The following is an 18,058-nucleotide window of genomic DNA, read 5'->3' as shown; positions in this document are numbered from 1 at the left end:
TGACACTATTTTATACAGGTGATATTTGCTGTTATTTATTTCTGATTCTACATTCGATCATGAATATAAGTATGTATATTATAATATATAATATATACATGAAAATTACATAACAGGGGGGTCTCCTACCAACTCGAACAATCCGAGTATATTATTAAATTTACATTTTTTAACTTAAAGTATTTTTTAAATGGGGAATAATATTAAAATTGTTAAGAATTGATCAAATCCAGTAATTAAATAATAAAAAAAATAATATCCGAATATTTTAATTGTAATAAATAAAATAACTCACCGCATTTGCAAAAATCCCGACATTCATTTTAGACTGTCTTCTTCACGTTTTACAAAGAAGTAGACCGATAATCCAGAGTAATTTTGAAAAACAAAAAATAAATAAAATAAAAAATATAACCTACTTAAAATTATAATTACCAATATAAAATATGACATAAATAAAAATTGCTTAGTCCCTGGCTATAAGAAATTTACAGAATGTTAGAAAAGACTGTGAAAGCTATTTCAAAATATGCAATAATAATTATGTAATATTTTTTTCAAATAAATACAATAATTTGAAACATTCTTAATAATTGGTCTTTTAGAACAGATCGATTGATTTTTGTCACGGTTTTTTTTAAATAGGAAAATTATAAAAAAAAATATTATTATAATCTTGATGGTAGTAAGACATAATATTTAATCCATAGTATTGTTTCATGCTTAAATAAATTATATAGCAAAAACCAATCAATATATAATAAAAAATAAATAAATCTAGCTGCACACAATAAATTGGAGACATCAGTAGTTGAATACGATATTTTTTACAATTCATTTCTTATTGCTATCGAAGTGACGCTTAAAATAGTACATACATCAAAATATTACACAGTTACGGTAGGTACCAAGATTTACGAAAAGACAACGGTTGGTCAGCACAGAACACCGATCAAGACGATAATATGCTGATGTTAACCGTTGGCCTCAAGTAAATATTACAATATATTAAGTTAATTGACTATACGATTGAAACATTACATATTATTCTATTTACTACCAAGTCAAAATAAACACTTAAATAGTTACTACGATATTACAAGCCACTACCGGAAATAGAAACGTAAGCTGAAGAATTATTATACACGATGTACTTGTACATGTATGTTTTTTTTAATAATTGAAACAGTGAAAAGGTCGCTATGGTTTTCGTGACAACGAGAACATAAGATACGATTAATAATTTCTATTATGTATAATCATATCTGTTTTTGGTTGAGTACCTATGACTTTTTACTTTAATAAAAATTTTAGTTCTGAAAATCGAAACTCTTTAATACACTGGGTGGTTACTTTAAAATAAAAATTGAGATACTTAATGGTGTGGACAAATTATCAAAAGCAGTTTAAATAATGACGATTCTCCGCTAAAATGATGTTTTGAGTTGGATGTCTTCAAATTGGGTAATTTTTATATCATTAGCCATTAATATGTCGCCTAAGTGTATTAAAAATAATACACTCATCATTAATGCCGCCAGAAAACGTAGTGAATTAAAAAAAATAACAAAAACTACAATGTGGGAAGATTAGAAACAAGCAATTAAATTAAAGGGGAAGTCGCTTATCGTAAAAATATCTGCCGTGAGAGTTTAAAGTTTAAACCAGAGGTTCCAAACATTACTAGTTTATTTTACAACTTTTCTAAATTGAATGTGCATTTTCAAGTAAATTTTGCAGAAAATATCATTGAAAAAAAAAGATTACGTAGTTAGATCAATTTTAATTCGAAAACATTCGCAAAACCATAAATGCGCACGAGTGTAAGTGTAAGTAGGTCGATGGAAGGATCACAATATACATTACAATAAAAAAGACTACTGCCGGAGAGCTTGGTGATTTCGGATCCTTCCCTGGAGTAGGGCAGCCTGTAATGCGGTGGAAGAGTTCTCCTCCACAAGCGAAGGTAGCCTCACTCCGAGGCCAAGGAGTAAAAGCGTCAGGAAAAGAATGGCGCAGATGATAAGCAAGATTTGGATTCCTTTTAGTGGTGGTTCGATTGGGCCCACGTAAGTAACGCTGGTTCGGAACCCCTGATAAATTCGCAATAAGCAAATAGTGATAGGTACATTTATCAATATAATTTGATATTATCAAATGAACGATAACACCACATTGAAAAAAGTTGGTGTGTAAAATTTTGACTTAGTAATAAAAATAATAAGTAATACTAGATATAAACACAACAGTTACAAACTTAATTTGGGTAATACATACAATATAGCCAATTATAATTTATTACATATTCTGAATTACACCAATGATACAGTTAACCGAGCGAATATTAAATAGATTACTATAATATAAAATACAATTAACTCCGCGTAACTAACTAACTGTCTTACCGATGAGTATAAAATTACAAAATATTTTTATATTAATTATGATTAATATCGCTAAAAATACATGAATTGTATTTAATATTTTACATATTTTACTCACAAACTAATGCAACGATATGAGCAGACCGAGGTGCATTGTAAAATTCAGCGATGCTTCAATTAAAAAAAAATATCAGAAACTAAACAACTCCAAAATTAAAAGATGGTCTTAGTTAATAAATAATTCTGATCCGGTGTAGAAATTGAGTAATCGAAGACAAGCATCCCATCACAGAAATTTATTGTGTGGTTGTTTTTTGAATGTCGACGATTATAATAATATGTATCGCATGAAAAGATAGCTCCTCGATGCTGGGAGATCAAGACGAAAGATTTAACATTTACATTAAGCGTATTAAAACAAAAAAAATAAAATAATTTTGTACATTTATACTTTGTGATGAAGGAAATATTTAGTGGGGGGCAAAATTAATTCACATCGAATGGAAACAAATTATTTTGAAGCGACGTTCATAAAACATAACTCATATCACTGTTCTGGTATTGATGATAGCATCGTATCAGTTTTTAACACATTTAATTATGTTGACACACGTTAAATGAAAATAATTTATTGTGAATTAATTAAGACACCACAATATATACCAACAATTAATTAATGATAAAATAATAAGAAAATTTTCATCAAATTCTCTTACTTAAGAGGGTGGGAGAGTCACACTAGCGTAAAATAGAGAAAATATAACGAACAATAATCAATATATAAAATACTATCTCACGTTCACATAAAATGCTACCAACTACATGGCAATGCCATTCATAACCCATGAAACAGTGAGTAAATGGTGCATTATGTGAACGCTGAAATGTATTTTGATTTTTATATACATCCAATAAAATATAAATAGTACATATTCATAAACGTTACTTAAATTCAAACAATAATAATCTTATTTCCTTTTTTGCGTCATAAAAATAAGTAGGCATTATTTGAAAGTTTGAAAAGTTCTGGTTTCTGAGTCAATTGTCTATTTGGAATATGGATATGATCATTCATATCCATAATTAGTGTCTTCTCATGAAGACAAATCGGTACTTCGGATAAGAAATAAATGGATAGAACAATAATTAGTGTTTAAATTTTAAGCGTCGTTCACAGACATGACCGTAAAATATTTTCCACATAAAAAATTGCCACATTTAAAAAACCTACAATATAAATACCGATAAAATCTTAAAAAAAAATAAACAAATAATACATTATTTTTGAGAGAATGTATTTTCATCAAAAGCACAAAACGAGACAACATGAAACATTAAAAACGAATGAGTCTAAAAATTTGTCTAAATAAGAAAATATTTGAAATTTTCTAAATGGTCCAAGCAATACATATAGTATAAAATCTAATGTATAATACGACTCATTAAAATTAGTGTGAAGTAAACAAACAGCTGTTTAAATTATCATTAAACCTAAATATTCATTAAAAAAACATAAAAGACATTAATAAAACGTTTAATTTACAAAATTTTGTACCAAAAAGTGTTTTAAAAGAATTAGAAAAAAATTTCCCGGAAAAAGCAAAAATAAAAACTTTCAAAAGATTTATTATACAGCGCAATATATAAAATCCATTCTAGTTTCGCAATCAGCGTAGCTTCAAATAAATTCTGTAAAAAAAACTGTAGGTATGCCAACGCCACATTCAGAATCGCACCCTACGTTTTACAAAATGCGTCATGGTTTTAAATATCAGCACCCCTTTCGATAGGGCCAGCAAGTTGGTATGATGATGCTGACAAATAAAACCAAACAAAAACATATTATTATTGAAATGAACGATGTGAGCCTGAATCAAAAAATATCATTGATTCCACCACACTATAGCGGTAAACAGAATTTCTAAGAATCGTAGTGTATGTTTTTTTTTACTCACAAGTTCATTCCAATTTAATATCGATTACAAGATATTATAAAATAATATTCATTAGTAATTAGTACACAATCAATCAGTGGCGGAGGGTTGAGGTAGGCTGTTAATATCTGACATAAATAGTGCACGCTAAAACTGTATCAGTCATTCGTATTTGTTTTTATTGAACCAAGACTACAATAATTTACAGATGGTGTTGGTTAGTTTTTAAAAACCAATAAAACCCTGCCTAATCCAAACCGTAATAGTTTTCTTTTGCTATGGACAATCCTACGAAATAGTGGACACCTTTCCATACATACTTGTTTGTTTTTGTTGAATTAACAATACATAATTAATAATATTACACATGGTGTTGGTCAGTTTCTTTTTAATTCATTAAGCCCTGGCTTACCAAACCATAATAGATTAACAGATCAAAAATACTATTCCATCTATAATATATCCAAAATGATTGTAAGTATGATTTAATGGCATAATTTTAGATATTTTCTAGATAAATGAACATTTTTTGACTATTATAATATATTATGGGTTGGTTTCCGCAGGGCTTAATTGAATTTAAAAAACTAACTAACATCGTCTGCAAATTGTAGTCTTAGTTCAATGAAAACAAATACGTATTACTGACGAAGTTTAGTGTGCACTATTTATTCAGATCTTAAAATAGCTTACCTCCACCCTTAGCCACTGCAATCAATAGAAATATGGCATCTTAATAAAAAAAAAATGAAAAATAAAAGATATTATCTTCTTTCTTGACTTTTCTGTTTATTGTCGTTTGTAACACAACAACGATGGTGTAAGAAAGCAGAAGCGTTTGTGTCGTCTTTATAGGGTTTAATCAACCGATATAAAGAAGTGGTCCTCGTAATCGCTGCGGGGTGCGCGGCAAGGGTGCATCGTGGGACGCGCAGTTTTAGCTCGAGTGCGACGCCGCGGTGGAGGGCGTCGCGACGACCGGAGGGCTCGCGCGCGCCATCTTGGAAGGGGGCGGGGCCTCGGCGTCTTCCGCTCGGCGCTTGCGCGGCTTCATGTAATCTGCGAAAAGGGAAATGAGAAAATTCGTTAGTGATTTCAATGACTGTGCCAATAGAAAACCGAACGACGCGTTTTTTAAACGGCGGAATCACAACAATGTATATGAATACAATAAGAATGTGTATTGTATTATTATTTATGCTCCTGATGTCTGAAATATTTTTTATTTGTGTTCTATGAAGGCTAGAGGGAACACAGATAACAAAACGCACGCTCTCTTTCTGTCATGACATGTCTTGGGAGTTACATAGGTTTAGTTTAGTGTTTAGAAAATTAGTCATTTTAGTGTCGTTCTGGAGGGTTACAAATCGCGACCCGAGAACTACAAGGTTCTAAGTGTCGATTTTTGGCCAAACTAAAGTAATCATGAGGCAGTCTTCCAAGTCACATTATCTACATACTATATCAATATGAGGTCAAAATTGATTATATTTTTTCATTAAACCCCAATACTACCGAGTTCTATGTGCATTTTACAACATATCTGTGGTACTACAGAGTTCTATCATAATCTAAAAAGATCCGTCGTTCTACAAAGTTCTATGTGCTTTGACATTTCGTGTTTGTGAATACATTAAAAGTTGTTAAAATGGTTTAAATTACAATATGAAGAGAAAAATCTTGTTGTGTTGTATTTTAAATTTATTATTAAGACTTTATGCAGTGTATTTAACAATAAACCACAAGTATTTACATAAACTACTATAGCTTCGAGATACATAACCTCAAAAAATGTTTAAATTGTGAACTCACTAATAGATGAATAATAATAATGTGAAAGGTAAGTAGGGTTTAATTATATTATCGTTATTTTTTTAAAGTTCGTTACAAACGACGTTACAGTTACATATTCACAAACCGTTAATTTCAATACCTACATAATTGATTAATTTAATAATGTGAATGTCGAACGAACATTGTACACTTTATTCTTTAACCTTTTTGTTAATAATAATGTCTAAATATTGAGAGTATTTGAAGGCTATTTCATTCATTTATTTAATGTTTTAGGTTTAAAAGTCTTCCTGGAAGTGATATAAATGTTTGAGATGTTTCAAATCTCAGTAGATGAGGTGAAGAAATGGTTATGTTGTATTCTAAAATCCCTATTCCTGAGAATTCCCACACTATAGAGATTTAGTATAATAATTATACAATATCATTATGATGTTATGATGGATCTGAAAGATATGCCTATTGCTGGCTAGAAGTTTATTCTAAAACTGAGGCGAATAATTTAATAGAAGAATTTTTACACAACATTCCCTCAGCCATTAGTAACAACGATCTTGTATTTATACACAATTACAATAAATGTATCTGACGTAGATGCAACACAACAAGCCAGTTGAAATTAAACAATAAACATTGAGCTTGTTGCATCAACAATAGTTTTGTATTTGTATTAAATTATATTTTCAACATAATTTTCATTTTAAAATGGTATTAAACCAAAATTACAAAAAAATATTTAAGTTTTTTCCGAATTTCCCATTTTCCCAACAATTTCCATAGATTTTCTCCGGAAAAAAATATTATATTAGATAACTTTCAAGAATTTTATTTATTTTAACATGAAAAGTGAAACTATGTATCCTGAATCACCAGGATTTCCATACAAATTTCAGTTAGAACCTTGTAGTAAAGGTGATATGTATGAGTTTCAGGTGGACAAAGTTCTAACTGAATTTATGATATATAAAAATAACCATTAAAAACTAGTTTTAACGTAGTTTTATTGATAGCTACAACATAGCAGTACCATCATTGATATATTAATTTAAAAAAATAATTGAAAACATTCACAATTAACAAAATACAAGCGTTCAAAACTTCAACAGCCCATAACTTTTTTGCTGCAGTTGTTCACTTAGAACCCTGTAGTTCTCGGGTCGCGAAATGTAAATTGTACGTAAACATTTCACCGTGGCACAGTTCGCCGTGTATCTGAAAGAGATGACCGTATAGTATACAGCATTTTATTAGATGCAAGATGAATATTAATTCAATTTTCATAGCCGTTTTTGGCAAAATTTGTTTGCCGCTGGCTTCCTGTAAACCGACAAGAACCGTGTTATAATTAGACATGAATTTTATCTCAGACCTATGCCCAAAGAGGTTGGACCATGTATTTCCACACGGTGAAGTGTGATACGTCGAACTGCATACGTACAAATTTCCGGACACGGTTCTGAAGATGGGTTTATAGACCAAAATAGTTGTTAACATAAATAACTTGGGTTTAAAACCATTATCGTGGTATTTTGTTACTTATTAGTAGTAGTACATACTAAGTAGGAGAGGACGGGGAAAGCGCTCTCTCCAGATAGATGTACGGACCTAAACAATAGATAATACCCCGAGTTTTCCACTTGGTAACAAAAGCCCTGAGTAACGCTGAATATTCGATCCGTTGTCATGACTCATGAGGCACCAACGAAGAAGAATACATAATATTATTCATATCTAAGTTTGAAATGCGTTGTTAGCGTATTTGCATAGGTACCTACATATTACGCTTTGTGGTAAATCATAATAGGTAGTTGTCATTTACAATAAAAATCCTACGCTAACGTTGAAAATACAATGATATATTATATTAAACAATCTACTATCCATGTAGATAGTTACATAAAAAATAAATATGTGTGTTTTTAATAAAACCCAATATTGCAGTTCGGCAGGTCATGTATGCATCCGGATCCGCTGCCAAGTATAACTACTAAATAATATCAGTAAACGTATACGTAGGTATATATCGCACAAAACAGAGGGTTCGTATTATTAGTACGTTCCTTCAATGTACATAACAATTCACACGAGAGGAACGGAAGTGTTGAGTATCTTGTGTCACGAAAAGTCACCTCATTCTATATGGGGGAGAAGTATTGGCGTGAGGGTTGCATCGAATTTCACACGTGCCCAGCATATTGGAAAATGTCTCCATCCGGCGACGTTTTATGTTACGCAATAAACTGCGTGCATCTGTTCGGATGCAGCAATATTCCGTAGCTAGGAGAAACACTTCAATTTTAACGCGTCATAGTAAAGTGCCCTTGGGTCTAGGGGCGACGACGTAAATATAACACATTTTGCAATATGCAGATTTTATGAAACTTGTGATTATCTACTGATTACCTATAAGTAAGTTATAGAGTAGACATCGCACGACTAAGCCGTGTATGGTTTTAAACTTTCTGCTACTCTACTTTATTTGTAAGACTAGTGGATAATAAATATCACAGCAAGATTAGAGTGATTTAAATATCTGAAATATGAACACGACCAAGTAGGGGTAGTGAACTAAATTTTGATTTTATAAATCTGGGTGCGAAAGGAAAAATGAGATGAGTCTAAAATCACTACTTTTCAGAGAAACGAAAAATAAATTGGACAGCTCTAAATGTGCACTCGTGACACGAAACTATTGTTCTATGGTAGGCAGTGCTAGTTATTGCTCATACTTGATGCATATTGAAATAAATCATCGTAATATGAACGAAATGTGCGAACGGGTTACCGCATTGCATTCGATGATAATCAATAACTAGCACCTCCATCGTAATTCAAAATTCAGTGCCACGGTGTGTAGGTATATGACCAGTCTTGGGGCACTACCTTGCTAATATAATAATAAGACATATTCGACTAATTTAAACATTTTGAAGGCTTATCTATCTCTTCTCCTTTCACATAACAGAAGTATTGTAGGTATCATCAAAGTAAACAACAATACTGTCGTGTAGATATCATAATTATATATAAATTTTACATAAGTACAAGAATTAATATTACAAAAGTGTACAATAAAAAGGTTACAGGGTACTGTTCGGTTATACGGAATACAGCGGAAAACGCATTTTGAAAATAGCCGATAAACTGGATTATTTGTTAGTTTGGGTTAGTTTAGGTTGGGTAAGGTTAGATTCGGTTAGGTTAGGTTTGGTTAGGTTAACCTAACAAATAATCCAGTTTATCGGCTATTTTCAAAATGCGTTTTCCGCTGTATTCCGTATAACCGAACAGTACCGGTTACAGTTTTAAAAAACTAAGCACTTGCCATTGTCTAAATATCATTTAAATTCCAACGAAACTACAATAATACATAATAAACACAATAGATCCTGTGATCTATCTTTTAAATATATATAGTCCGAAACGGCAATAATCAGAAATCGATCAAATAAAACTGTACAATTAATTACGATTTTTAAACATTTTTTTATAAATGAGTTAGGCAGATGGATGGAAACATGGGGCCTAAACGTATGGAAGTGCCGACACAAAAGGACCACTGAGGACAATAATCAGATTAGCTACAGCTACACATGGCAAGCTCGCTAATTTCCCAACACGGCAGAATTCAGATTTTCAGGTTCTGCACACCCCAATGAAGCTTTTTTTAATAAAATTTCTTTTCCTCCTGAAATATTTAGTTTGAATAGTTTGATTGTCAGTTTACTATACGACTTAGTGGTTTAATTTACGAGAAAAAATCAAAAAGGAAAGGGTTTGCCGTTTGACAGAGCTGGCCGTAAAAACATCTCGAGAACATTGTAATAAAAATATGACGAAGGCAAAGGACGCAGAAATATTTTAATGTCTCGTATAATATAATACTTTCTTGAAGAGTGATCTCTCGACGCATTCCATCGGGACTTTTAAAGACAGCGACGTAAATCAGAAGGGTTTATTAAAAGGAAAGGATTCGTTTTTCGACTCGCACGGGGTTACCAACGTCGGGCGTATGAGCCATTTTAATGAAATCCTCTATAAAAATCATTGAAAAAATCTTTGATATAATATTATTATTAGTAAGGACTAGTGAGAGTGACGCAATCTTTGCACTTTTCCACTTCCACTTCAAATATATCCATCTACTTACCTACTGTAAATATGTAGTTATAAAAAAAATCAAAATCATACAAAGATATAGGTATGTACTTAAACTGAGTTAAATATAAATAAACCGTATATATCAAAAAGATTAATAAAACAAGACCCATCTAAAGTCACCAAACGTAAGTGGAATATATAGACAGCCAAGTCAATTTATTAGTTGGACACAGCTATTGTCCTTCCAATTGGTATCACCAATGACAGGTTAATTTCACACCGTATGAGAACAAACAACTGCTTCGTCCGATGTTTTAGGTTAACATGGGCACACCGATTATTAACACTAGTAAAAATGTCAGAGTTCTCGTCTACAGTCGGAAAAATACGTAACAACGTATATAATGATTATTCATAACTAATTTACAGTGTTCTTCTATGTTTTGCTACATTCAATATCGTCATACAATTAGGTAATACTTAGGTATTCAATTTGTGAACAAACAGTCCAAGCAGAGGTGAAAGAGCAAACAAATACTACGAAATAATGGTATTTATTTTTTGATATAAATTGGCTTTAACTATCACATAATAGGAAAAGGTTCACAACATCTGGTGGAAATGAAAGCGATAAAAATGAGAGATGGTCCTAAATCAAGATACCAACTAAAGAGTGGTAGGGTGTGATTGTATTGGCGGAGGATGTCCAGAGCGATAAATTATGGAATCAGCGCCTCAAATGCATCGGTTCACCTGAATACATTCACATGGAAATGAATCAACTAGCAACACAATACGGAGCAAAAGCACTGGGCATATTTTCTATGTTAGTCGGGTACCCAGATACTCCGTTTAGCTCGGTAGACAATTATTTGGCTTAAGGATGCACATAATAAAACTATGGTATCCTGACAGAACGCATTAATTCAGTTTTTGGTGGTTTCCTGCTTTAAATGCCAAAATCTATAAAATTTTACGCACTGCGTCCTGGTAAAAAAAAGTCATAGGGTGTATAGTTTTGAAAATAAAACATTATTGTAGCATATGACTTAATGCGTTCTGCGTGTACGAAATACAGGACTTGTAGCATGCAATATATATTAAGTCACAGATAGATAACAAGGAAGACGGTATCAAATATTTTTAAATTACATATTTAAAAAATAATTATTAGTAAGTACCTACCTAATATGTAGTATAACGTTTATTGCATCAATTGTATAATGTAAATATCGTCATGTATCGTATGTAAATAATAAATGTTTAGGTGAAATCACGTTTTTTCGAAACAAAATAATTATTAAATGATTTAAGAGATTTTTAAATGGATGTTTTGAATAAAAGAGGTTTTGAATATGATCATAGTTCTGATAATTTGTTTCATCTGATAGGTACGAGTTCTTCGTCATATTTTAACAAAATAATACTCAATGATTAATGATTCAACGTGGCTTTTCGAAATTTATGAAAATATAAATAAAGAAAACATATTATGTTCACTATATGGTTTTTATTAGTTTATAGTTTTATTCACAGCTTAAACAAAAAAAAAATGCTTGCATGTAGTACCTACTAGCAATTGGATAAATTACACCCGACCCGACCATATTATAATATCGTCAGTCTATTTCTATGGCAGTGGAGTCTATTAAGTCGTCATAAAAAATAATCTAAAAAGAAAGAAGCTTTGAGGTTTTTTTTTATGTAGCGTAAGGTGCAGTACCAATTATTAATATTGAAGGATATACTAAGATACACCTATGCATGAACAAATGAACATTGTATAAAAACTGTTAACGAAAATATATGTAATTGATATTATTTTGATACAAATTTTGTATTTTGTATTCATGTAGGTACAAAAATACTGAGAGGAGCAAGTGGGGAAAACAGTGTTCCATCGGAAGTAACGACGCGTTGTCTCGTGGAATGCAGTTTTGAATAAACTACCTACGCAGTATACCTACTACAAATAATTTACTAACTACATTTAATTTGATAGTAATATTTGCGTTGAGTTTCAAAACGTATAAAAAGTGGTTATGTGCACGGACATTTGTTGACGCACATATGTATCTTGATCTAGACTTAGTCATAAGAAACGACATTCTGTTGTCGCTTTCGAGTTTCGACTACCATCGGGATATTAAACGGTACAACATGATATGCGTTTCAATGAAACGGACACGCGTTAATTTTGTTTTTGCATCGACTGAAAAACTTGCATATTAGAACAATTGCACGGCCAAGATTTATAAAATAGTCATACAGCCCGTTTCACAAGATGCTATCAAAACCCTTCACCGCTCACCTTTCACAGATCTTCCTCCACCGTCCACCATGAATCGATTCTATTCCGAGTATTGTAAGCATAGAAAAAGCTGTGAGGGTTGTGGGAACTAGCTTCGGCAGAGGTCGACGTTCTGCAGCAGTCTTGCAGCTTTCGGACGACAAGGAGGAGCGAGTCTCCGGGATGGAAGGGGCCGGGAAACAGGTTCCTCTTCCTGTCCTGCGCAAGAGGGCCAGCGCCACACCGGCGCCACGCACGTCCGAGAGGGCAACTATCGTCCTCCGAGAAGACCACTGTTTTTGTGTCACAACACAACACGTGATCGTTAGCCCGAGTAATGGACAGGACGTCGATCATTTTAATCGGAACGATGGCGTAAGAAACAGACAGTTAAAATTTATCACTTCCACACCATGCAGGTATACAATATCTGTGGTGCGTTTAATGTATCCATGACAACAAACTGACAAAATGCAATTGTATTCTTTTATAAAATTAATTAATACCTACGATAATTATTTCAACAGTTTGTATAAACAGAATGAGAAAACTAGATTTCTTGCCTAACACTAGCATCATGGCCCCCACATCCTGAAGCGGGCCCCCAGGTTAGGATCTTTGGTGCCCCCCCCCCCCCCCTAACTATCGCTTAAGGCAGTGTGACGCTCTACAGTAGCGTTTTCCAAATGGTGTATGCGGTAAAATTAATGTGTACCTATATTTAGTATTGTTTTGTATATTTACATCCATTTGAATTATGGAGTTGTCGAGTATCGATACACAATTAAAAATTGTATCGTACAACCACATAATTTTAAATAATAACATTATTGAAAGAAAATAGCGCCGCGGGCGATTGTTTTTACTATTATAGAGAATTTGTGATGTGTGTTTGTATTACTTATCTGGTCGACTCGACACGCCGGCCCCTTCGTGAGCCCGGGCCTCCAGGCTAGAGCCCTGTAAGCCCCCCCTTTGTGGGGGCCATGACTAGCATATTATAATAATAAGGATGGTGTGATAAATGCAGGAAACATTGAATAATCGACGCGAGGCACCACCATCGAAAAATAATCATTTTAATGAAGAAATTCTTTTAATTTCACAGTAGCATTGCGAGAAAAAATCTTATACTAATTAGATTATATACCTAACTAAATGCGGAAAATATTTTTACTGACTAAGTTAGTTAAGTTAGTAAGTTAAGGTGTAAGAAGTCGAATAAGTGTAGTATTCGGTATTTTTGACCCACCCCCTCCCCAGTCGTCACAAAATCACCCGCCTCTGTTTAAATAACCTACGTTACATTTTTGTACGTCCACATCGTTAAAAATGGTCGTTTTCAGAATAATATAAGTACCTATACTCGTGGATTATTTAATTCTCAGGAAAAATATTTTGTTTGAATAAAAATTAATAAAAAAATAACGTCGTCGCAAATCATCATATTATTACCAGATCCCTTCTTCCCCTTGAGCGGTGAAGTCATGTATGGACGACCCCCCAAGTATATAAATACAATATTAAGAACTCGACAACGTGACCCTTTATTTGTGTTTCATATTGCTGTACGTAAATATATATTAACTGTGTTGTTTTTACGTTAATAAAGATAAGTAGGTACATATATATAAAATTGTAGATATCGTAGGCACAAACTTGACCGAAAAACTTGATAAAAAAGCCAACGGTTTTTATGAATTTAAATACGTAGAGCCACGCAGAATGTTTAAATAAATACTTTCGAGATAGGGTTGGGCGCCTTGTGTTGTGATAGATAACAAACGAACAGAAAAAAAACAGTGATCAAGACCACAACACGAATCGGAGGTGGTTATTGTAACAGTGGGAAACGGTAGCAGGTAAGCAGAAGAAAGATGGTCTCCACAAAGAGGTGGCATTCATTTGTCTGATACCTGCGCGTAGCACAGTAACCGCGAGTCGCGCACGTGTCAGGAGCACTAACCAAAGGAATAAAAGACGGTTCAAGACTCCGGTTTGATAAGAAGAATATACAAACCTACCACGTTATAATATATTGTCAGTTTATCAGTGCTATCACTATCTGTAGTTACTAAAAAAATCGTCTTAAATTCATTACTAACGAAAGAATATATTATTATTACGCAGTTTTCACAGCTGTCTTTTTGAAAACCTTCAACGTAGGTACAGACGGAGACAAAATAGGTACCTAAGCATATAAAATTGATGATGAGTAAAGGCTACATACTAAGACTAATCATTAAAGTACCTGTAAAATCAGTTATAATTTCAAATTTGTTTATTGCCCACATAATATACATATCAAAAGCCCCAAGCCTTTCAAAAATTTTCATCACGACTTCATAATTATATAAATAAAAAAAATCCGTAAAAATTATGCAAAAATTATGCAAAAATTGCTAAAATAAACCATAAAACTTGAGTTAGTTCGTTGTATTATTACCAGTATTATTAAGATGAACAATCACATAAATGTCATAACAAAACATCAAAACATAAACAAGAGTTTATGTTATATAGGTAGTATAATTGAACGTAGTTATGCAGAATGTAGCCAGTCCACAATAGGATATAAAAAATGTACGTAAAATTGTAAATAGTATTTTATTTCAAGAATATTTTTTTGCGGCTTGGCTATTTTCAGCAGAACGTAGAGAAAACCTTCTCGCATCTGATCTATATCATATCTATTTTTTTTTGTGGACTGGCTACTTCCTGCATAACTATGTCCAATTATGCAATGCGTCAGTTCATATTTATTTTCTAGTAAAAAACGTTGTAATTCAAAATTTTCATGACCCCTTTTCATCTCTGGTCTTTCATTTGTATTAATCGACATGCCTTCAATTTATAAGAATTACAGAATCAATGGGGTTTCGTAATATTTGAATTTAGATACCTTTGGTTACAACACATACATTTTATGATCAATACGAGGGGGTTCAAAAGGAAATTTTTGCAGGTCGTTGGGGAGTAAACAACTCAGTTATAACTACCAGAAAACAGTAGTTACTCATAAATAATAAATCAACACTACTGTGACCTCCCTCCCTAGCGCCATCTATCTTTTAAATAAAGAATATTTTTTTAAAAGCGCGGCAGAATAAAAATAAATATTTTGATAAGTGAGCGTACGTAGCACAGGAGTCGAATTAGCGGGAGGCGCACGCTTCACTACAAGCTTGCATTCAAGTTTACGCACACCACCACAAGACGCGACTGTTCAAGCGCGCATCTCCCGCACACATGCACAGTGAGGAATTATATTCATATTATGTTGATCTTATTACGAGTGTGTGTAGTAAACATTGGTGTGTAAAAGGCACGACAGGCGAGGTCGCGGCCCGGCCAATCGAGAAGGCGCGTCCACAAAAGCGCGCTAAAATATTGTTGTTTTATAATAGGTACTGGCACAGCAGCGGCAAAACAAGTTCCGAGGAACGACTGAAAATCGGAGCTGCCGAGCCGTTTGTCAAAAGTTTGGTTATTGTAAATCTTTAGAAACTAGCGCACAGAATAAATAATATGTAATACATACAAGCATTACGTGGTCATTTGTCTAAGGGTACGAGCATTTGGACTTAGAGCACAGAAAGTTTAATAATTACAAGATAAAAAGAACTTTTTATATACCTACAACGTTTTTAAATTTTCTGTTGAACCATATAAACTTGACTTGACTACCTTAACGATCACAAAAAATTGTACTTGATAGAAATACTGATTAAATATAGAATACTGAAATGTCATTTTGACATTTCACATTGATTTCCATAGTAACGCACGTATATATTAATGATTTAGTTGCTAGGACCCCAGACCCCTAGCAACCAATAATAAGTTTTACTTTTAACGAATTTCTTCCGAAATAACTTTTCATACAAAACATAATTAACCGAAAATGAATTCAATTCTACTTAAACATGGCTAAAAGTTTTAAAAGAATGCATTGACATCGTGTTCTGATATATTCTAAGTTTCAAATGTCTAGCTAGTCGGGAAGTTAGTTAAAAATCGATTGCAAGATTTGTACTGGACAAACAACCACTGGACAAATAAGAATACGACCTAATAAAAACGTTGTAAAAAATGCGTCCACTCTAGAATCCATAGTTGAATATCAGTATAGTATAGTCAAGAATATGCGAGTTCTTAGTTATTACTGTCACGGTAAACATTGTTGACTGTATGTACTTACATCAAGCCTAATCGCTTACTCTCGCTCAGCACCCTTCCGACGATGTCTTGTTTAATGGAAAAACTATACAACCTCCCGAAAATGTGACATGTTTATAATTATGTACACGCAGTAGTTCGTTTTGAGAAATGCTATACATATTGTATTCATAAATATTTTGTCGAAGGTAGTACATATAGCAGTACGTCTACATATCCTGGGATAGTCTGACCCAGGAATACAGTCTTTCTGTGCTTTATAGTTTATTTATGCCTTACGTTTTCTACCCTTGTTTGTTCGTATTAGAAGTTCTTCATTGGTAATAGGTACGGACAGTTTAGGAACTCCTCACTTATCCCATTGAGAAATAAGACAGGAAATACATCCTAAAATCAGGGAACTGAAATACCTTAACGGGTGTGGAGAAATGCTTGTCCTGCCCAAAAACTGCTCTTGTTTTATGCACTGACGCTCATTTAATATTGGTGTAGCAACACACACTATTGCATATATTATATGTGTGGTTCATTGTCGTTGGACACTCATACATTCAAAACCCTGAGTCAAAATGTAGTGTATTAGGGAATAGTCTATCGGAATTATATTTATTAATTGTTCTGTGCCTAAAATAGCATACGAATACGAGAGTATGTAAAGTCAGCGGTGGACGATTGATTATGTATTATATAAGTGTATTCTATAAGTAGTATTGTATAAGAGTTCTGTCTTGATTCGTTCAGTCAGATAAAAGTCTCCACAATGATAGATTAAGTTAGTACCTATTGACAATTTTATACTGTTAGAGTTAGACTGAGGACACTTAGTGGAAATTCAATTAAATGCCAATTGACTAGCTATGGGGGAGTATCGAGTATCGGAATCGGTATTAGCGACCCGCGTTTCGCATTTCGCCATCTTCAGCTAGATGTAGATACTTATGTAGGTTATGTATTTGTGTATATAATAACAAGCATGGCCCCCATGGGGCTGACAGGGCTCTAGCCTGGGGGCCCGGCGTGGCGGATTTACCATTTTACTATCACAAATTTGCTCTAATAGTAAAAAAAAGTCACCTGCGGCGCTATTTTACTTTAAGCATTTTAATATTTTAAAACATGTGGTTGTCCAATGCAATTTTTGATTGTTGTATATCAGGTGGGTCTATTAAAAAATTCAAAAAATCGTTAAAACTACATTGAATACCTTTTAGATTAAAATAATTTTTACCTGGAACACCATTTGGAAAACACTACGTAAACCGTCACACTACCTTTAATCCTAGCAATAGGTAGGAAGGGCCCGCCAAAGATCCTGGCCTGGGGGTCCGCTTCAGGATGTGGGGGGCACGATAGCAAGTATAAACATGCGAAAGCTG

At 33.1% G+C, this 18,058-nt stretch overlaps 1 protein-coding gene across 1 annotated transcript in view; it reads right to left on the bottom strand.

The window, feature by feature from the left end:
- Positions 1–3,366: 3,366 nt before the first annotated feature.
- Positions 3,367–18,058, bottom strand: part of dap (cyclin-dependent kinase inhibitor dacapo) — a 125,940-nt gene continuing 111,248 nt past the window's right edge. The window contains exon 2 of the mRNA XM_085960702.1: positions 3,367–5,377. Coding sequence (XP_085816828.1) covers positions 5,256–5,377 — 122 coding nt within the window. The 3' untranslated portion in view covers positions 3,367–5,255. The remainder of the gene's footprint in view (positions 5,378–18,058) is intronic.

Source organism: Rhyacophila brunnea, unplaced genomic scaffold (assembly GCF_057557595.1).
Source record: "Rhyacophila brunnea isolate RB1 unplaced genomic scaffold, BYU_Rbru_1.0 scaffold_12, whole genome shotgun sequence".
Taxonomy (NCBI): domain Eukaryota; kingdom Metazoa; phylum Arthropoda; class Insecta; order Trichoptera; family Rhyacophilidae; genus Rhyacophila; species Rhyacophila brunnea.
This window is presented reverse-complemented; position numbering and strand designations above follow the sequence as displayed.